The 23,038-nt window shown below is 39.0% G+C and overlaps 1 protein-coding gene across 3 annotated transcripts in view; it reads left to right on the forward strand.

The window, feature by feature from the left end:
• Positions 1-23,038, forward strand: part of KIAA1328 (KIAA1328 ortholog) — a 180,429-nt gene that overhangs the window by 47,865 nt on the left and 109,526 nt on the right. For all 3 annotated transcript variants that reach the window (XM_055790826.1, XM_027784792.2, XM_055790827.1), the window contains one exon: positions 21,838-21,965. In XM_055790826.1, the coding sequence (XP_055646801.1) occupies positions 21,838-21,965 (128 nt within the window). The remainder of the gene's footprint in view (positions 1-21,837; positions 21,966-23,038) is intronic.

The following is a 23,038-nucleotide window of genomic DNA, read 5'->3' on the forward strand; positions in this document are numbered from 1 at the left end:
TACAAAATGGAAGAACAATTGCTTGCCTTGTTAGTTCCAATTAAAAAAAGTTAGATTTAAACCAATGGAAAACACAGCAAGCTGAATATGCTTCAGAGACCTGCTGAGGGAAAAGTGATTTGATTTTGATAGTCCTGACTTGGGACATCTTTGGCAATGAAGGGGTGCCAGAATGAAGATACAGCAACTGTGTGCTGTATTGAAGTATGCAGCAAGTGCATAAGAAAAAAGTATTCTGTTCGCTTAGCCAAAGGAAGGATTTTAGTGGCCAAGGTCAGCCTGTTTTTGGAGAATTAGAGGAAATCACTGAATCTGCTCCATGATACTTGCTAGTCATAAGAAACAGAAATCAGAATTAGAAAGGCCTGTATTACACCAGTATGGACTTTCATATCTGCAGCATTTAAATTACTTGGAAAAATCTGCATGTGCTTTACAAAGTCCTTCGCTCCATACAGTTAAAGAAAGAAGCCTGGCGTAAGTCATCTTATTTGTATTTTTTGAAGCTGAAGCTAAATTACAGGGTACCAATTTTTATTATTTTTTATTTATTTTTTTATTCAAAGTGCTTCAGGCTTGCCAGGCCCTTTCACTTAAAGCTGCAGTACAGAACAGTTGAAACTTAAAAATGATCGTTGCTTGGATCCAAGCTTTGAAGAGGATTTTGTACCTTCAAAGCTTTGTTGTTCCTGACAATATTTGTGGCACCACCACTGTAGAGCTGACTGCATCAGTAATTTTTTAAATCTGATACTTCAGCTGTGGTACAGTTCTTAATGCTTTCTTCTTCTGACTTGTTCTAAAGTGTAATTCTTGGCCAAAAGCATTTTTAAGCAGCTATCTTATAACTATGTTGTATTTGACATGGAAATGTCAAGTGCTGTGCAGGAAGTGGGAAGCTGCATCTGAGCATCATCTAGAGAATAGGCCTGGGATGCTGCTTAGCTGTCTTTTAACTAAATCCTTGTATCAAGCCTGTAGTACATCTTCCTAAAACTTTAAGAAGCTGTGGGTTTTGTAGGGTTTTGTTTTTCACTTCCATGAGCAGGAAGGGTATGGATGCTGTGAATCTGGGAGGGTTGCGTGCCTGAGTTGTGGAGTCAAGAGGTGTGCTCCAGCTTTTCAGAAGCACCTCTGCAGGGGAAGGGGATCTTACTGGTGCCTGAGGAGATGTGGTGAGGAGTATGTTAACTCGGGTTAGAAACACAAGAGCATGTGGTAGGAAAGGACATTGATGTGGCTAGTTAAATTCTTTTGGGAGGCTGATGAAATGCAGAATAGTGTAACATTCAGTTAAGCATCGTGTGGCTGAACAATACCTCTGAACCTGCCTTTAAACTAAGACTCTTCCCAGTAGGAGCTGGCAATATATAACCTTTCTTATAAGTGGGTTGAGAGCTGCTGTTCTTACACTTACAGATTAAAAGGCTGGAACCTGGCTACCAACCTCTCCTCTGTCTGGTTTTGAAGTGGCGTTCTGACATAATGTAGCTCTGTGCTCTTACTGTACAATTTGTGTTGGGTTCTCTCTGACCTGTCCCTGAAGAAGTATTTGTTTCCCCTGTTTATTTTACTCAGAAGAATTTGTTAAGATATGAAGCCCTTTCTGTTGATGCAGATGGTTGTTTCATCTTGTTAAATTACACATGGCTTTGTAGGTAAGGCTTGTGTATTCATGTGTACTCGTTAAATAGCTAGAAATTATACCTAAATTCCTTGGTGTGTATTTGGATAAGCTTCTCTTTGTTCAGTAATATTACCTGTGACTTTGAGGCATTTTTGTTAATTGATCTTGAAGCAGGCTCAGTAACTTTAGTTTGAATTAATTGTAAAATTGCTCTTTATCTTCTCCCTAAAAATCACATGCACAGTGTTTTATTCTGTTGAATGTGGCTTGGTTTTGGGTGGGTTTTTTTGCTTAGTAGAAACAGCTTATTTAAAACACACTGGTACATCTATTTTTAAGGATTGTGGAAACCCATAAATTGAAAAGGGACTGGAGAGGTTTTGTTTTTTTCATACTAGTGGAAGAGAACAGTTTGGATAACTGTTTTTTACAGCCAGAGCTGCATTGCCATTGCATACAGACAGCAGATGGCAGCATTAGACAACATGTGCTTTGTCCAGGTAGCCAGAAATCAAATGATGGCTTTTGGGGTTTCTTTTGTTCTCCTCCTTACTCTTTTTTATTTTATTTCTTCATTGTACGAAGTATCCAGGAGCCGAAAATTTGAAAAAACTACAGGTTTCATCCCTCTCTTAAAAATTAATTTTTAAAAGGGTCTGTGTTTGTGCATAGTGCAATGTGCTAAGAAATCATCCTCTAGAGTGAAAACGAAATTTCTTTGCAGGAGGGTGCAGAGTGAGAGGAGACACTACTATTTCACTTGACTCTGGAGGTTCTGTGTTATCCCACATCACATATATCTGTCCTTCCTCTACCTACTTACAGTACAAAATGTCATCTGGAAAAAAAAAAAATTAGTCATAATGTAGCGGCAAAACTGTTGCCTGGAGAGAGTGCCTGCTGAGAGCCAGACGCAATTTGGAAACAGTAATAAGTTTCCCTTGATAGGATTATTTTCACTCTGCTTTAAGGGGGAGAGAGGATGGAGAAGTGTTTGTTCCTAATGGGAATGCCCTTGAAAGAACAAGTAGGCGCAATCAAGGGAAAAACATACATATTGTGCGGTTAAGATTGCAGTTCTTCTACAGACTAGAATAGATTCTAGTTAAATTAGAAAAGAGGTGGATTATGTGCCTAAGTTTAGTGTGGCAGTACTAGCCCTGCAGCAAATGTCAGCATCTCAGCTGTGATGAGCAGTGTGTGGTGTTTGTGGCATGAGATTATTTTAGGGTGGTTGATCAAGGTCTTCATTAACGTAGTGAGCAATGCAAGACACTTTCAGCAAATGTATACTATCCTTAATGCAAATAATGAGTTAAGCACCTTTTTTTCCAATACTCTTTCTTGTGAGTTTTTTGGGGGGAGCAAAATGAAAAATGCATCTGTGGACCATTATCTATGTTGGATGTTGAAAGTTGTCTTTTGGTTTTGCTGCCTGCCCTGGCAGTATCCCATCCCTCCTGTGTTAAGGAAACGGAATAAAATACCATTGTCCATTTTTGGCAGTCTGTAACTAAGGTTGCTGCAAAGTATGAGAAAATTCTTTTAATGTCCTAAGTTGTGTAGTTATGTTATTTTTTTTAGCATGTAAGGGCTAGTTGGGGTAGTTCCTTTTGTACCTTGGAAGTACATCAGGACCAAAGTGGCAGGCTTTGAAAACTGTTTAGCAGCTGTGGAATAACAACTTCTCCCTTCAGAAAAAGTCCGCGTAGATTTGAAGAGGAGTAAACTACAGGTGTGAATGATCCTTCCCCAAGCTAGTGAAAGAAAACAAAGAAGTGGAGATAAACAGAATCATTTTTACATGTTTATTACTTGTTCACAGTGTAGATTTTCAACACTGTAGCTATGACACTGTAAGTATTGTAGTGGGCTTGGTGATAATGAATGTTGTAACATTTATCTTTGCTTTTTTTTGTCACTTATTTCATACTTTTTTTTACTGTAAATAATTTCTGATGAGGCAAACTCTGGTAAATCAGGGCTGCATATTCCAAGTTGCCTATTACATTAGTGTGAGTCTGATGTATTATTCAAGCAAATCAGTAATAAAAAATTTAAGCCTTTGTCGGTTAGCTGTAACGAGCTGTAGCCAAATTTCTAACTGTAGTTCACCCAATGATGTGCTGATCTGTTTTGTCTCTTACTCCATGGAAAGGTTTTCCCATGAAGAAGAAAATAAGAGAAGTATTTTCTCTGAGGTGTTAGGAAGGTGGCAGCAGTACAAGTGGAATCTGGAGGGGTTTGTACTGGTTATTATAATCCAAAAAAAAAGCAAGTTGTGTTTTTCAGATTTCTTTGGATTTGTGGCATGAGGGACTCGGTGATTGTATACGATTCATCCTATTCTTCATTGGCTGATGTAGGTAAATTAGTTTCAACTTTGGATACCTGCTGCAGAAGTTCCAGCCTCCACATGTTTTCTCTGGTGTGGTAGTGTGGAGTTCCCCATAACTTGCCTGCCAAATGCCGAATCAGGATGTGCTTTGAACAGTTGATTCTGATCACTCCCTGTTTGAGACTGAGGCTCAGAAGTCTGCCCTGAAAAGCATTTATTATATCTCAAATGCATTTTATTGTAATTGTAGCTTGCCCAACTCTTACTTGTTAGATGTGACCATTTTTAGAGTTCTGTCATTGCCTGTATGTGCTTCTGCAAGATTTTTAACATTTGTGCATGAAAACCAGTGTGAGAGCATATTATTGAATATCAGAGTAACATTGACCAAATCGGTACAGGTTAAATTGTATATTGCCTGTATATACTGGACTTTAAGAATATGATTATTTTTTTTGTGGCATTTTCTTTCAATTTCAATACAGGCTACAAGAACCAAAGAATAATTTTTAAATTTTTTCAACTAAGGTCAATCTTTGGTCAGTCAAGGTATTCTTTTATGGGTTTTGTTCTGTGTTTATGGCTGTATTGTTTGTGAATCTGTTATCTTGACTCTTGCTAGGAAAGGAAATATTGCTAGTTCTTGACTATTGCTAAAAAAGAAAATATTGCTAGTTCTGTCTTTGGTTTCAGACTTCAGAAAACATGACCATCTTTTTGCAAAGGTGGGGGATTTATGAAGAACTGTGAGGAGAATGATATACTTCAGATAGCCAAAAAAGATTTGTAATTTATATGAGAACATATAAATCTGTTGGATTTGAGCATGATTTGATAAATTTGGCTTCTGGGTTGCATGTTACGTGAGAAAAACTGCAAGGACTGACATACCAGTGACATCAGAAAAGCTGGGCAAACGTTTTGTTGGGTTTTTTTTCTTTTTTTTTTTTTTTTTAAAGAAAAAAAAAAAAGGTGGCCTAAACCCCCAAAATACTAATACTTTCCCAGTGCAGCAGTATAGAGACTTACCAGTGTCAATGAATATTGTTCTGCTGGTATATTTCTTATTTCATGCTTCATTTTCTCTTCTCCCAGAGCTAGAAGTGTCATAAAGTGTTTTGCATTATAAGTACTAGGGATATTGTGTAGAGGCAGTATTTGCCATGTTCTAAGAAATAGAAGGTGCACAGTGAAATCTAAGAAATTGAACAGACAGTTCCACTTCTACCATTTTCCAAAAGAAATAGGCAAGAAGTAAATGTGTGGGCATTGGGAAGAAACTGTGTATTTTAATGTCTTCCCCGCCCCCCTTCCCCCCCACCTCTTTTCTTTTTTCCCCCATGCAACAAAACTGATAAATGCACTTGTTATAGATAGGTCTTACTTATTAGTGTTCACAGTACCTAATGATATTTAGGTTCAGCCTAGCTATCAAGAAACAGGGCAAGGAAAAAATACAGTAAAGTAGTTGCTCAGCTTCTCTCAAATGGGTTTTAATTGAGGTTTTTGTGATGAAAAGCTAATATTATCAGTTTCCTAGAGATGACTAATTCTGTGTTCCAGTTGTAAATTGAGGAGATAGGACTATAGTCAGAGAAGGGTTGGAACAAAATTCTGTAGGCATTTGGTTGTTGACTAAATGTTTTAAATGCATTAAGTTATGCTGGGGAGAGAAAGAAAAGCTACATATTTTTCTTACAAGTTGTACACTTAAGGGTAACAAATAGGAACACTATGGCTGGTCCTAGATAAATGCACTTAACAGGGCTGTTTCCTGCTCTGGTTCTTGGAACAGGAAGTAAACATCTGTATCAGAGAGGATTTGCTATTACCACTGATAATTGCAATGATTCTCTTCTATGAAAGCTACTTAACTCCAAGAGCATATTTAACTACATATTTTAACATGTTTGTGTGGCATGCATACAAATAAGGTCTATTTTCAGTACCATTCTATACCTCTTCATTGATAAGCTGTAATACATTCGGAGTGCTTCTGTATGTTATTGAAATGAAAGATTTTACTGCGTCTTAGGAATGACAGTTTATGCTTCCAGCTTCTTACACTCTTTTTCCAGGGTTTCTTTGATCTAGATACAGTGAGGTGGAGAAAAAAGGATAGACCCAGAAGACCAATGGTGTTCAAAATACCAGTGTCTGAAAATGTTGCCTCAGATTGGTAAGCTTATTCAAGCAGAACAAATGAGAACCAAAAGTGCAGATTCCATCAATAAGACTGCACTTCATGTCTCGCTGAAGCAGGGAACATTAATAGATCTCTTCATGTTACTCTGATTAGCTATAGCTGGAAAAAAATGAGCCTTTCCTGCTGATAGTTGAGGCATGTGCTTTAATAGTCACAAAGGAAATGCAGTGTTTTTTAACCATTCCTATTGTTTATATTCTTATTTGAGTACATTTAAAAAGGGTCATAATGTTTATTTGTGAATAGCTTGTGCTTGGAGCAGGGGAATTTATCTTCTCACAGGGGTTTCAGGGTAGGAAGTGGCAGTATTGGCAACAGTGCTCAATTCGTTCTTATCCTCCGTACCGGAAAATATTTACCTCCTATAATACTGCTTACGTGTGGTTGGGTTGTTTGTTTTTTTGTTTTTTTTTTTCACGTCTCCATTTTACAACCTTTGAAACTCTGTGAGACTGGCTCAAAGCAGTCACACAAGAGCGGATCTTACTCAGTGTAGTGTAAATGGAAGCAACTCTGTTAATGAAAAAGCAAAACACACGAAAATCTTTTTATCAGTTCCTACATGGCGGAGTCTGTAGTGAGCTTCAAAGGTCTTACATCTGAGGAAAGCGATGACATGAAGAAAGTATTCAGTGTGGAAGATCATGTAGAGATCAAGAGAATTGGAAACGAAGTCAGCAAAGTAATATTTCTAAGGAAAGCCTTGTATAAGAGAGAAAATAGAAGGTGAGTTGGAAACTATGTCTAATATTAACTGTTTTAGATTATGTACTTTAGGCATGAAGGTGAGAGCTCAAGAAGGAACCAAAAGGAACAGTTAAGACCATAAATATGTGATGATGACTGTAGCAGGGTATGAAGTAAAAAGCTGGATTTTGTAGGACTGAGTGAAGAGTGGATCATGAATTTCTATGTAAGGTATAGGGCAGAGAAACATTACGTCACTGACAAGATGAGGCTACATCTAGCACTTACGTTATGAAATCCGAGGGTATGTATTTGTACTGGGAGCAGTTCTACTGTTACGTTTAACATTTTTCTTAGGGGTATGTGCACATCCTTTTTGATTTGGTGCTGATGTCAGGAGAGGATGCTTTTCTAAGTGAAACCCAGCATCATCAGTCTTGCTATAAGAACCAAACCTCACTACAAGTTTATTTCTACCTATTCTAATTGTGAAGAATATGGTCCTTCCTCTCTCAATCAGTATGCTGCTGAGTTGCATGGCCTGTGGCTATGCAGACTGAAAAAATACTGAAGAAGTCTGAACTTCAGTGTTCATCTTTTGAGAGTTGACTAGACTTCCTTGACTCTGTCCATCCATTTCAACACCAGAACTTCAACTGAAAATAAAAGCTTGTCTTAAACATAATTCAGAGCCTCATAATAAACCATGTCATGTGGTTAACCTTTAATACAATGTAACATTTAAAGACTACTTTGCATCTTCTTCTGGTAAATTACTACATAAATATTTACATTAGGTGGGAATATGGTATTATTTATGGATCCATATTTCTCTGGCGTTTCATATGCATGGTTCTTTTGTTCCTTAAGAAATCCAGACAAAAGAACAAGCACACACAAAGTACTAATTTTAAAGCTTTGCAGTTCAGGGGAGAAAAATCTCCACATTTGGTTAGAACTGCTTGTTGTCTCCTGTTGCACAATAGAGAGAAATCATTTAAAATAGTTGCAGTTGCATTAAGCTCCTTTGTTTCTGATACTTGTCATGGAGTGACTTGTCTCACCTGCTAGGGCAGATTGGTAGCAGAGCAACCTGTCAGATCTGAAGATGTTTTGGTGCTGTCTGTTCCTTCTCACTTCAGAGGCAGATGTGTTGTGGTACAGTAACTGCTTTAATTTTTGCCCCTATCTTGCTTCAGTTCTCTCTCATTTTAATTAATTCTTGGAAGGGGAAGGCAAGAATATATGAAATATCTTACTGGTGAAAGCTGTCAAAAAAAGAGGAACGTACAGGTTCCTTCCCCAGCCCCTGCGTTAGAAAGATATCAGGTGGTTAGGGAGACTGACCACAAAGCTACACTGCCAGTGCAGTACAACAGTTCAGAAAATGGCCCTGAAACATCAGCATTGCAAGCTGTTGTGAAGGTACTCTGAGATCTAACACATGTGAATTCTCTTACTTGCAGTGCATAGACTTCTGTGAAGTCCTGTAAATCACATACCTTCTCTGTAACTTGCCTTCCCCTTTATGAAATGTGACCTTCCTTGTAGAGTGGACATACAAGGTTGATGGCAGTAAGTCCATTGATACTTGTAAGCTATTCAGATACTGCGTAAGTTTGTCTTAGTAAGTTTCCATTTGAAATGGATAAGGTGTGGGTGTTTCCTTGATCTGTTGAAATTAAGGAGAGATACTGAGCAGCTGTGCTGCAGTCTTGGCTTCTAAATTAATCCTGCGCTTCAAAAGTTAATTCTTTCGGGGCTATCACTTTGCTATGGTCTCCATGATATTTATCAATGATAACACCTCACTGGATGTTCATGATTTTGTGCCTTGGCCTTGGCAGAAGTATCACTTGAAACCTGTAGGATCTTGTATTCAGGTTCATTGAACTCTTCACTGAACAGTTTCCTGTCTTGTGTTTTGAACTTCTGTGCAGAAAGTAGCTCTCTAGTTTTATTTATTTAATTAGTTGTTTTTATTTATGGTCCTCTTTTAGAAAGCCAGTCACTTCTAGTCTAGGGCCCTTGCAAGGCATTCACATACACTCATTTTCCTTTCCTACTTGTTGACAAGAAGCAGGCATCCCCCCATAGCTTGGTGTGCAGGTTACCTTGATGACCTGTTGGTGTGAAAAATACTCCTAATGTCTCTGATTTTTATAGGCCCCTATTGTATAAAACCTTTTAGTGTTGAATATTTTTCCCAGTTTCCTTGTAGTGTCTTTGGTTTGATGGCTCAGAAATACATAAATACATTATAATCACAGGAATGTATTTTACAGGAAGGCCTTTTCAGTGCCTGACTTGACTAAGCTCTTCCAAGCATCTGTGGTGAGCTCTGCATTATCTGCAGACCCACTGGATCACAGATTTTTCTGGTTTTGTTTTGGTGGGGAGTGGCTGTATGCATGGAGCTGTTTGCCTGTTATTCTTACTATATTGCAATAGGTAAAGAATTTGCCCAAGAAGTATTTGCTTACTCGAATATTAATCCTGTGAGAGGAGGACATCTGAAAGTATCATTTTCTTGCTGGAGTAACTGTCTTTATGCAAACTCTTTTCACCTACTTTTTCTTCTGATGAACGCTTCTGAATTTAGATTTCGGAATTCCTGACTTTTGAACTAACAGCCCTCCAGCACTGATATCCTTAAGGCTAACACTTACCAATGTTTCTCTAAGAAGAACGGAGAGCTATAATGGAGGAAAAAAGTCATAGCTCTGGAGAAGAGGTTCTCAGTTTCCTCACCAAAATTAGAATGCCTTGGTTTATACACATCCAGCTGCATATATTGGTATGCTCCATGTAAGAAGCCAAGAAGACCTCCAGGATCCTAGCTGTTCCGTGCTAGTAAATGGAGGATATAGGGAGGAGATGAGTGGTTTTCTTGCAGGAGATAGCAATTCCAGAGCCTCATCAACTTGTTTTTACCTGAAGGCATGTAAACTTCAAAAAAGACAAAAGTAAATGTGAATGGGTCATAAATGGTAGTAGGCCTGTCCTGGCAAGACTCTTTTCATACTACAAAACTCATCAGCCAGTGTAAGCGTCTTTACGTCCAAGAACAGGAGAAGAATCCCAGGGGCTGTACGTTTGTCTCCTGTAAATTAAGTCTTTGCCGTCAATACTTCTCAGTAGAATCACTCCAGGTCGTTTGTTTTCTTCCTCTTCAAAAAATACTAACCATCTGATTTGGAAATCAGTTTGATGGCATAAGGGTAGCTTCAGAAAGTCAGGTGTAAGGGACAGGGAATTTTGTTAACACGCCTCCTAAAAAATTCATAGCAATTCTTTTCAGATGGTTGGCGAAGAGGTACCATGATGAGAAGTCTATGCACTGTCAAATGGCAAAGTTCGGTGTTTTAATGCTGACAGTGCCCACAAATGCATGGCAGAGTATACGGACAGGATAAACAAACAGTAATACTTGCCCCCAAAAGTCTCCCAATGTCCAGAAACCTGTAATTAAAAAATGCAATCAGAATTTTTTTCTGTTTGATAGCACTAAATGGATTTTTTTTTTTGTTATGGATGTGTTTAGGTGAGTCCGTGTAAACTTTAAATGTTTATGGCATCCTGCAGAGAACAGTTCAACAGCTTAGGGGAACTCTGTGAAAAATCTCCTCTGTTTCTTTGCTTGGAACCTGGTGGATAGAAATATGGAAGAGTAAACACATGAATCTGTTTGTTCTGTTGCTGGACAAATGCATATTCTCTGTCTTGAAATACTTTGAAGAGAAATTTTCTGTCTTGTTGAGTCCTGTATTTATCTGCCTCATAACTCTTCTCCTGCTTGTGCAAGAACAAGGGCCAGCCTGTTCCCTTTGGTCTACTGAGAATGTGAAAACTGTATTTTTCCTTACCTGATTACCTCCCCTTCATATAATATTAAGGTACATTGTTCTGGTCTGTCCTGGTGTATCTACAGACACGAATGTATGTGTTCTGGGCGAGTGTTGTACTGTTTGTACCATACAGCTTCTTTTTCTTCTCCGATGATCGAGATCTGAAGAATTTTGAAATGCCCGTTGTTTTGAGGAGCTGTAGTTCTCTTTATCTACTTCTACATCCCAAATTGGTAGGAGGGAGAATTATTATTAGTCAGGTTGGGAAGGTAGAACTTTCCCGTCTTACAGTATGTGAATGTGTCACATTTTGGCGTGTGTGTGATGGAGTATACATCAAGAAATGAAATCCAAAGTGTTGGCAAAACAAATTATTTTTATTTTAAATTTCTCTCAGGTTTAAGTAGCCCTGTTTAGTTTGCCTAGCGGTGTCTTCCATTTTTGAGTACTGTTACTGCAAAAAGAGCCTACCACCAGGAAGGGCAGCAGAACGCACCCTGTTCAAGACAATACTATTTGAGACCTTGGTGCTGTAAATGATGTAGAAATGTGCATGTATTAATGAGGGGTATAATAGGTTTCAGTGAAAGTGGGAGATAAGATGTGTTAATCTTGTATATGAAATAGTCCTACAACAATGAACCTTATAATGAGGCTGTTACTAAATCTTTTCTTCGCTGGCTTCAATTCAGTGAAACCAGCGTGTTTCAGTTTGTCATGTTTAAGGCTAGCTTTTAGAAGAAAGGACCAACTTTGAGGCCTTCGATGTCATTCTGAAATACTTATCTAATCAGAGATGTGTATGGCGCATGCTGGAAAAGATCTCCACAGCATTCTAACATGGAATACTTCCCTTTTTTGGGTTTGGGGACACCTTTAAAAGTAGTATTAGTGCACTTGTATGCAGTTTGATTTGACCTCAGCTGCCTTTTAGGAAAAGGAGCATTGCATTTCTCTCATCAACAGTGTGCAAACAGATTGTGTTCTAACAAGGTTAGAAAGACTGTCAAAATAGCAGTAGTTTTAAAAGAGAAAAAAATTATCTACAATCATCTGCAATTTTTGCATTCTGTGTTGTTCTAGCTGTAACACTGAAGGGAGTTCCATAAGAAGGGCATGATTTCTTGGCTCACTGGTTTTCGTGTTTGGATTTTTTTTTTTCTTTGCTATTTTGGTCCAGCAGCGGTTACAGAATTTCATCTTGCCACTTGCACCATTTGCCAATAAGTCAGATTAAAATCTATGTACTTCTGCCTTGAGTATGTTCTGGTTTAAAAGGGGAGAGAAAAGGAAAGTTGAAATACCCAAGCCAGATGCTGACTGTGCAAGATACAGAGAGGCAACCATGTGAGGAAGCAGCAAACAAAATAATTCCCTGTAGTGGCCAGGTTTCCTTTCCAGTGTGGACCTGGACAAGGAGTCTGTCATTCTGGGAGTGGTGGGAGATAGCCTGGAGGAGAGGCTGCTTTTCTCTGTCAGCTTTATTCCCATTTAAGGACTGTATGGGAAAGGTGCAGTGAGAGACATCAAGTATATAAAATTAAGGGTGATGATTGATTGTTTCCTGTGAGGAAGCAACAAGATAGACACCACTGTGTATTCTCAGGTCATTCCTATTCTGATAGTAACCGAGCCCAAACCTGATTAGCTTTGTTATAAAACAAGTTGGTGTTTTGTGATCTTACATTCTCATTCCTTGCAAAGCAGACACCTTTTTGATTCGCTGTGCATATTCTTTAATTGAGATGGAGGTGCTGTAGCTCTGCTCTCAGTAAATTCAGGTTTTACATTCCCGTTGTCTTTTGCTTCCTTCATCCCCTTTCCTCCATGCGTCTGGCTTCGATCTCACATTTATCCTGTTAAATAACTCCTTTTTCTGTGTCTCAGCATAACAAGCTGAGCATCCTTTCTCAGATACTTCAATTCCTGTGTAGGCTAAAAGCACTTTCTCTCTCCTCAGGCTTCTACCAGGAGCTTTGTGGTCAAATTAAAGAGCATGTCTGTTGTAATATCGAGTACTACTGATATGACAGATAGCTTTGTGTACACAGTAACGGTGGCTACTGTGAAAGATTTCTTTAATTCTAATGAACAAAGGCCTCGCAACTAAATCAGGAAGTGTTCCCAGTGATGGGTGCTTTATGCGGAGCTGTGACTGCTGCCTGTGCGGATGGGTGTGTGTGTGCTCTGAGGAAGAACGGTAGCACGAGGATCGCATGGCGGATTTTCGTGTTTCAAAGTGATGTGTTAGATACCTCTCTGTAATAAAATTAACCTCAAAATTTGACAAGCGCGCTGTGCGAGTTCGGTTCGGAGAGCGGTAATACCCAGCGAGGCCACTAGGTGGAGCCACAGGTCCATCTTTCCTGTCTCGGGGGCTGACCAGTGCTTTTGTCGGCTTTGCAGATGCACATATGGTAGAATATTATCGTTTTATAGTTACAATTATGAGCAATTTGATAGAAAATGAAAGCTGAATTATGCAGTGTTCCTTTTATTTGTTTAATTTTACACTCTAAATATGTGAAAGGAAAAAATAGCCCTGTTTGCGTGTGGATGGCGCGTGGTGAAATACCTTTTTTGGCTTAATATTCTCACATGGCACAGGTTGAGATTATTTTCTGTCGTACATGATGAAATGTATGGTGGTGTTTTAGGATGCTGGGACTGTTTTGCACAGAAATTGTATGTGGCTGAATCTCCAGGCTTCTTTTTTCCTTAAAAAGGCTTCCTTAAAAGGCTGATAGACAAATACTGAAGTAACAAGTTCCTTAACAGTTTCCAGTGGAAGAGGCTGGGTAGCTGTGCCATCTAACCAAACGCCAAAAGAAATCTTTACATCCTGAAAGTTGCTATAGGTGTTGGCAGAGCTCCCCTGAAAGCAGCAAGTATATTCTGAACAAACTCTTCCTTGTCAATGAGGAAGTTCTCCTTCCATTGCAGTTCTTAAGCCAAAAGTAGAAATTTTTATGGCCTGTGCCAGGACCAGTAGCTTGTTATGATGAGCTGTGAGGTCTGTACTTATTGTATTCAGGTTTGTAGTTTTTCTCTCATCGGATTCCTCATGTTCATTATTACGAAAATGCATGTTTTTCCAGTGTGTGTAGTGGCATAACTTGCCTTTTGTCTTGATTTCTTCCTTTTCACTGGAAGAAAGTTGTTAGCACAGCCAGGCTGCATTAATAAACCTTTATTTTCTGTTTTTCTTTGCTTGAAAGCATCATTTTCTTTGTATTAATGAAGGTAAGGCTGGAGATGTGTTTTCCACTTGGAATGGGAAGTGCAAGCTCTGAGATGGTACTGTTATTTATTGATCCGGGCACATCTGCTGGCGTATGATGGCATGTGATAATTTTGTCCTTACCCACCTTTGAACCAGAGAACATGGCAGATAAACGGTCCAGTTTGATTGGCATATCCAGTGGAAAGGATTTTCAATATATAGGATCAAATCCTGTACCTTAAAATGCTTTTTCATTTTGAAAGTATGATAGAGATTTTTTCTGAGTTTATGTGCTATGCTTGGAATTAGTTTTAGCTTTAAATGTTTTCCTTGCTCTTTTCAAATCATACCAGTGGCCCTTTTTGTTTGGCCAGTTTTAGATACACTATATTTATATTGTGCATCTCAATATTTTTTTAGTATGTTTAAAGTGAACTTGGGAATTTCATCATCTGGGTGGAACAGAGCATCTTGTTAGCTGATATAAAACTCAGATTGTCTATAAAAAAAAAAATTAAAAAATTACAAGTACCAGGAATAAATCATACTGGCAAATTTAACCAGGGTAGGAAATATTCTATCTTTTATTGCTTTTTTTTAGGATCAATTTTAACAGTTGCCCTACAGGTGGTAGGGTGGAGGTGAAAAGATTATTTTTTGAAAACAACTCATTCAGCTCTTTAGGTAACTGGTTTTTTATTTCTGTTCCCACCTGACATCAGTAACTCCAGTGATTAGATTTGAATTTGATGTTTTACGTTTGCTTCCTGAAAGCCCCAGAAGACTGCCCTGGCTTCGTCCCTGACTTTCTTCTTAACTCTAGCTTTCCTTTAGGTAGGTAACCATAACTTAACTAATTTATATGCACCATATGCAGTCTTGGCTCACTTCAAAGTGTAATCAAGTCATGAACTAATTACAATACTGTATTCCCAAAGAATGTAAATTTAATTTCCCTTCAAACAGAATGGGAATGTATTAAGCAATTCCTTAATATGAGAGCTGTGGTATTCAACAACATAATGCTGATGCTTCAGACAGAAGTGAAGTTCTTAACTTTTGTGGACCTTGTGACCTTCTTCCTTATGCATCTTCCCTTTTTATTCTTGCATCTTGAGTTAATTTACTGACTGGATAACAACATTAAAATATTCAAGTGTAAATTAAAATATAACTTTTGGGCTTCAGGTTGGAGATCCTTATCTTATTCTATGTGACTTGCTTCTTTATAGTGTTTTCAGAAATGTGCCTCCTGAAGATTTTGGATCAGGAGGAGATTGTGTTTTGAATTGAAGGCTCATAAGGTTCAGACCTGCACCAGATGATTTCTTTAATGCACTGAAAAGTGGATGTGCAGAATCTTCCCTACAGGTTCTTAGTATCACTGTGCCAAGGGGTCCACATAAACTCAGTTATGTAAGAATAAGTGAAGTGAAGTTGTTCATAAAACATTTTATTACTTCAGTCTTTGCAGCATCTTCAGGGTTTAGATAATAAACCTTCACAGAAGTTACTAGTCTTTACCCTTTCACAGAACAATGATTCACATGGTTTCAAGCCACTTATTTTATTTCTCTTAATTTTAAAGGCACAAGAAACATGTTAGGGTTTACTTAGATCTGTGCCTGGATAGTTTCATTTCCATAATGCAGTCCCACTGTTGCTCTTCAGAGATGAGATTGTCAAAGTGCAGAACTGTATATGTGTTAAACACAAGTTGTACTTTAAAATTAAGTCTGGTCAGCTTCCAATGAAGTATGTAATTTTTTAATGCTAAAGGAAAGAGCTTAGAATATCTTAGTTTATATTTTAAAGTGTTCCTTTTAGATGTTAATTCATTAATACCAGCAGTTTATTTTTAATCATATGACTTTTCATGTGTAAGTAGTTGAAGTTGCATTATTTTAATCCTTTCTTTGGTTAGCAAGAAGAAAGCCTGCAGGTGGAAATCAGAATGACATACATATTGCTTCTTTCCCAAAGGGCACGGTACCTTTCCTCTATCGATACGCAAAATACTCCAGGTAAAAAATAAACCTCATTTCCTCGTGTGTCAAAATACTGAAAAATATATGCTTGTGTGATGCATGGAATAATGTGGGCCCACTTCAAACTGAGCACACTTGTAGTGGAATTTGCCACAAGGCTGTTGTGGGCCTTTGGGGCTCTGAAGACTGTAAATTCTCTTCCCTTGTATTATGAGCATTTAAGTGTAGCTTGAGCCTTAGTTGTGGATACAGGGTTGATATTATTGGGTGACCCAGCTCTGTTGGTTTTAGTCTTTGCTTGAGTTTGGTGAAATGCCTTCTTACTCTTGCAGAAGCATTTTAAGGTATTTTTTGGCTACTGAGTAAACAATGCAGTGGAATGCCATGGTCGTACAAGGTGCCAAAGTTATAATGCAGAGGTGTGTCTATTGAACAGATGTGAGCTTGTTTTGACATTGTTCAAGTTGCCGGGCACAGTCCAGGTGCATTCTGGAAGTGGTGTAGTGTTGGTGTTGCAGCCAAACTAAAAAAAGAAAAAAACCCACCCAACACTCAAACACAAAAAAACAACCCAGAGAAAAATAAAGCCAAGGTAAATGAGATCAGGCTTGAAGTGCTTGATGCTGTGCTACTGTGACTGTGCAAAAGCTCCTTGAACAGGTCTGCCTGCAAATTACCTGGGTAGATTTTTCTTCTGAGACCAAAGACCTCTCAGTGCTTAGTCTAGCTTCATCAACATAATGTCAGTGGTACTTCCTCAGCATCTCTTTCTCAGTCTAGTTTTTTCACAGCCTTTGTCTTGAAGGGACTCTCTGAGGCAGTGAGGAGAGTTCAGTCTTTGCTGAATCTGCCAATATGATAAGTAGTTAGTCATCTATGTCCTTAAGCAGGGAATAAAAAAAAAAACCACAAACCAACAAACAACGTGCTTTGTGGCTACTAGTTCATGATGGCAGATGTCAAAAAGCTTTCTTTATCATGCACTGAAATCATATCCCTGGAAGTTTTCTGTATCTCTACCACAAAATATGTTATTGCTGCCTTAAATTTAAATCTAACTTGTGCCTATTTTTCTTCCTTTGGGTGCTTGATTAGTCTTTGCATATCTCTGTAATAGCTCTGAATCTCTAGAGAATCTTCCATTGGATGTAGGGGCTCCTGAGACCTGGAGCATCTTGTTGATGAAGATGGGATTTAGCTGTTGTGTTTTCTTCTGGGCATGGATTGTAGTATGCAGCCTTGGATGAAAGGATGGTCCAAGTCAGAGGTACAATCAGGGACTACAGGAGTCAGTCATCCTTTGGCATCTTGTTTGACGCTTGGGAAATACTAGGGCTTGTCCGCATAGTGAATGCAGGCAAACTTGCACTCTGAGCTAATCAGGTGCAAGATGAATCCAGTCTGTTAGTGTTGCCTGAGCTGTGCTAACTTACCCTACAGCTGCAAGGCTTGTGTCCTGGAGCTGGCTTGTGGAGCATGGGACTGTTGAGCTGTACCTGTGTGCACAGGCACGTCTGAGGACTCCTTGTACCACGAATTTTCCATGTGTAAAAAGGGAACAGTAGAGCTTATTATGTGTGTCCCAAAAATGCTTGTGACAAGCTATTAAGGAAGGAGGCACTAGGTGAGTTCTCACAAACACTCTGAAAATACAGAAGGAGCTTTGTCATTAGGTTGATTGGTAAAAAAAATCTGATTTGTGCTGTTCGGTTCCCTTGGTAATAGCTTCTAGAAACCTTTTTTCCAGCCTCAGATTCCTGTCCTTGGAGATTGGTTCAGGTTTAATTTTTTTTTCTTTAAAATAAAGTGAGGCGAACACAAACATTTCTTGTTCAGTAATACAGGCTAATCCCCCCCCCCCCCCCCTTCTTTCTAAAAAGAAAGTCCTTCTACCTTATTTCTTCTTTTCCCCTTTTAGAAGCGATTTCAGAAAGGCAGAACTTCAGCCGGTGGCCCTCATGCAGTAGCCTGGTGTTGGCTTTATTTGAAAACTTCAGCTGTAGATGAAGAGACCGGTGGGTGTTTGAGCTGATGTAGCATGAACATTGCCCACAGAAGGATGTGGAGGCTGATGTGTAGAATTCAAAAGCTTTATAGGAAGATGCTGAATGCTCTAAACCAAAGCACTTCAGGTTTTAAGCTGGGCTTCACTTACAGTCAAAGAGGCAGTGGAAGCAGTGTGCTGGGAACAGTACGGGAGGTCAGTGGGTGTGCTAGAGATCGGCACCGTCCCTCCCATCCCTTCCCCCTGCCTTCCCCAGCTTCTGGGGATGCAAGAAACTTTAGCTGTCTGTCCTACTTCAGCTTGTGAGAGGGCTGAAAGTATTGTGAGAAGGAGTAAGCTGGGAGTAGTTGGTGTCGTCACAGGGCAGTCTTAAAAGCCTGACGCTTAAGAGTGGAGCTGTAGAAATATTTGTAAGATTGAGACTTTGCAAAGTGGATGGACCCTATCAGACAGGTTATTGCAGCTGGAAGAGGTGCCCCCCTCTCCCAGCTGCCTGTTCCCTCTGCTTGCTTTGTGCCAGCTCTTGTGCTTGACTGACCCTTTGCCTTGCTGTGTTGGTTTCCTGAGCCCTTGGGTTGAGTGAGGGGTCTGGGGGAGCTGCAGGGCTGGTGTTGATGGAGGGAGTGAGACGGCGGGGTGGGGGGTGAGCAGCACTGTGTCTTTGGCAGCAGCTGAGCATACTGTTGGTTGTGCCTTCTCACCAAGCTTCACCCCTAAGAAAAAAGCTCTTTGTTCTCTGTCTAACATCCCTCTCCCTGGCAATCCGTTCCTGGCCTCTATAAGCGTGCCACTGCTGCATGCTAGCAGTCCCTCCTCTCAAAGCCACCTCTGTCTTCGCTGAAGTTATTATCTCTTAAAAGCCATAAATGAACTCTTAATTCTGTGACTTACATTCAGTGACAAAATTAACTAATGTATTCTATAAAATATATAGTACTTGCAGTATGACATATAAATGTGCCTGTTGTAATCTTAAAATCTTAACCTTCGCATTTCTGATTTTGATTTTTTGTGTTCCCACCCCCCCACCCCCCACCCCTTAATACTTTACTAACAAACTGCATAAAATATGTTACTCAGATACATTAAATGCATATTTCCTGGACATAAAACTACCATTCAGTGAAATGCTAAGTACCACTTCTCTCAGGTAACTAACATCTTGTAAATCCAGTATTTGTGCTGCTGAACACAGGAAGAAATATTTGATGTGAGCATTTAGGCACATTACTTTTTATGTGGAATACAAATCTGTAGGACTTGTTGTCCTATGGGGTTTTTTCACCTTTATCACATTAATTTTTTTAAGCAGATTATGAAAGTATTTATTATTATCTATGTATTTGTCTAGAGACTGTATTGCCATAGTATGTGTGCCCTTCTTATATCTGAATGATTTAAATATTTTTTTGGCAGTGTTGTATACTGCCCGGCTAATTTTTAGGAGGGGAAAAAAGGGGTCCTGTTGCTGCTTTTAGGAAAAAATACAGTAAACGGAAGAATAAAATCTAATATTAAGCCTTTTTTTTTTTTTCTTAAGAACATATTGTGCAGTAAATGTACTAGCACATTATGGAGGATTACCGTACTTACAGTAATTCTGCATGTATCTTAAACAAATGAATGTCTTTGGGTGTTTTTTCCCCCCCTATTCAAAGCTTCATGTTTACTTACTTAGGAAGCAAAGCAGGGCTTTGGACTCTTAGACACTGTGGTGGCTGTAACAATACACTGCTTAATGTAGAGTGATTGTGTGAATGAACTAGGTTTTAATCTTCTAATACAGGAAGTTTCAACAGTTTCAGTGCTGATTGAATCTTACAAGAATTTCAGGGATATCTTGGCTTCCATTCAAGCTCATGTTAACTCCTGCCCTACTCAGTCGTGATCATATAACTGACCCTCGGACAATCAGGTTTTGCGTGCATGCTTTCCTAATGTTAATTTTTGCATGTCATGTTTTAAGCTGTATTTTAAATAAGTTTGGGAGCTGCAAGCAAGAGGTGGTGGCACGTGCACAGCAAGGGCTCTACAGTCTAAAACACAAACTGGGCATCTCTTTTGTGGTACACTTGCACCATGTATGTGCTAAGCTTGGGAGTAAGGGCTATTTTGCCTAGCTTTCCGGCAGGACTGGTATTAACCCTGTAGCAAGAGTGAGGGTGGGTGCATGGCCATTGCTCATGTGACCCAAGGCTGTTTAGGATACTCATTCCTTGTGCCAGCAGTGTGCTAGCTGGAGGGAGAAAAAGGGTAAAATCTGTTTGTGGGGAAGGGGCTGCTGGAAGCAGAGTGAATTAAGAGGGCTGTAAAAAATTGATAAAGATAGGACTGTCTGTTTTTATATTCTGCCACATAATATGGGTTTAAATGAATTTCCCTATAATTTGTCTTCAAATACCGACATTTAACTCTTAGGCTGTATAAATGAACTGGCTTTTTCTAGAGTAAAATTCATGCCCTGCGTCCAGGCTAATATGTTCACCTACTATAAACATTACTGCCTATGGTTACCACCGGAATAAAAAATTCTTTTTATATACATCATAGCTGGCAGAGACTCCTGAGACCACCACAAATCACTTCAGCCTTTTGGTGCTCTCTGATGAAATGAACTGAAATGTAAAACAGCTTAGGCTTCAGGCAGGCTGGCTCTGGAAAGCAATTAGCTTGCTTATACCATTGTTTGTATCCTCCTGTATTTCCAGGTGCTGAGGAAAGGTGTTCTAGGAGCTCTCCTGATTGATTTAAACACTGGGGTTTAATAACCTCTCATTCCTTCCTAAAATGTTTTGCTTATTCTCTGCATAGCCTTTTATTTAAAGGAAAGAAAACCAACCAACTGACCGAACAATCAAAAACCTGGCAAGCCTCCCCACCCCCACCCCCCTCAAAAGAAGAAGAAGAAGAAGGAGATGGAGGAGTAGGAAAAACAAAACAAAACAAAACTCAGGGTCATAACAGGGAATAACAAAGCAGTGAGTTATTTATGCAGCCATGATTGGCAAAAATGATTGCAACATGAATTTGCCCAGAAGCAATGATTAGATCATAAAAATGTTAAGGAAATCTGTAACTCAACACCATTTTATAGATTGAAGAAGTTTTTTGTTCCCTACCTTAATTGCGGTGACTTGTTATTAAAGTATTTATTCAGAGTAATCTCTTTGGACAGCGAGCCCTTATCCCATCTGCATGCATAATTAAAAGTGAGGGGGGAGAGAGGGGAGTATAAATGGTTTACCATGCTACGTGAGCAAAGGGGGGAATTACACAATGACAGGTGAAGAGCAGATTTATCTCCTGTTGGAATTTCAATGCTGCAAGCAAGGCAGGACACTGTTGCTTGCTAATACCTTGCCAACACCACAATTGCTGCTTTTCCAAATTACTGTCCAAAAATCATTGCTGGTCTCTAAAAGGCCTGTAGCACTGCATCTGTGGCTGTGGGTTTTGGAGCTGTTGGTGATCAAGCAAAGAGATTGGATTTGGATATGTGGGCTTGTGAATCCATGTCTGTGCTTAAAAATGGACTATTTACTTACTTGGCTGGCTATTTATTTATTTATAAATAAACATTGGTAGTGTCTGGCTTTGCTGAATACAAATCAGAGGGTTGTAATTGTTCCAACTGAAACAATGTCATCACCTGCCTCCTGCTGCTGTCCCTTTTCCAATGATAAAGAATTTGGTGCAATTCTTCTTTTCCCACTCTCTGAGTACAAAGAAGGTTGTACTTAAACATTCATCTCTAGGCAGATTTATCATCATTAGGCAGTACTCAAACGCACAGTATCTGTTTTTAAATTCAACTGTTATGGATCTAAATCAGATTTACACAGACTAAGCTGGTATATATTTGACTCTTAACTATTTGCTAAAGAGTATTTTTTCCCTTAACTTCTTATGTCTCACCTCTGCAGCAGCAGTACAGAGAATGCCAGGAACTTCTGAGCCTTTATCAGAAGTACCTAGCTGAGCAGCAGGAAAAACTATCGCTCTCCCTTTCTGAACTCAGTGCTGCCAAGGAAAAGGACCAAAAGGTAAACTTTTTTTTTCCATTTCCTGTTTTTTAAATGACTTCTGCAATACATCGTTTCTCTTTTACTAGAACTGCAACTTTTAAGTGTGTTATCTTGCATTATGGTGTTTAATACTTTTTTGTGATTAGCTTCCTGTGAGTCGTTCACTTAATACCTGGATTGCAGGAAAAGAAAAAAAGTAAACCCCTGGATTCTGGGTCAATAAAATGGGTGAAGTTGTAATGGAGTAGGAATTATAGGACCCATCATTTGCTAAGAGAAAAGTTAAGATGCTTTTCTGTTTTCTGTACACTTTCTTAAACAGTGAAATAATTGCATTCACTATAGATACAGCCTTTCAGATTTTCACTGTGGCTTTTGATGACTGGAAAGGACATTACAGGTGATGTATTTGGTCAATAAGAGCTTTCTCAAGTCTGTAATGCAGCCCATCTGATTTGAGCTGTTTATAGAAGACCTATAATTATATTTGCAGTTTAAAAGAGAAAATGTGGGCTAGAGATACCTGTTGTATTAGATGATCTCCAGAGGTTCCTTCCAACTTTGACCGTTCTGTGTTAAATTAAGCAGTAAACTGTTTCTCAGATATATTTACCCAAAGCCTTGAAAACATGGTTGCTTGAGATTTTTTTTCAAATGTCTAGGTACTTGATTTGCATCCCTGCTGATAACAGATGATACCCTGGAAATCAAGACTACTTATGCAAGTGCTCTGTCTGATGTTCTTACCTGCTTTTTTCTTTTTGTAGCTTCCATCTGCATTCTCCAGAGTCTATCCTACCTAAGACAATGCCTTTTTTTTATAGGTTGGCCCCTTGATCCTTTATTTTGCTGCAACAGTCTTAAAGACTTATAGTAGGGCTAGAAGTAAAGTCATCAGCATAGAGTATCCAGAAGGTGGCCTGATTCTGGCCTTTCAGTGGTTCTGTGCTAACAAAATTGCACAGACAGATCCTACTTCTCAGGAACCGGTGAAGGAAGGCATAATTTTTAATTTTGTTCAGAAGGCAGGTAGCAATGTTTCTCTGACTTCATCGGCATCAGCAATCTTCTTTTATCCTGCTGATGGTTTG

The sequence above is a fragment of the Falco peregrinus genome, chromosome Z (genome assembly GCF_023634155.1).
Source record: "Falco peregrinus isolate bFalPer1 chromosome Z, bFalPer1.pri, whole genome shotgun sequence".
Classification (NCBI taxonomy): domain Eukaryota; kingdom Metazoa; phylum Chordata; class Aves; order Falconiformes; family Falconidae; genus Falco; species Falco peregrinus.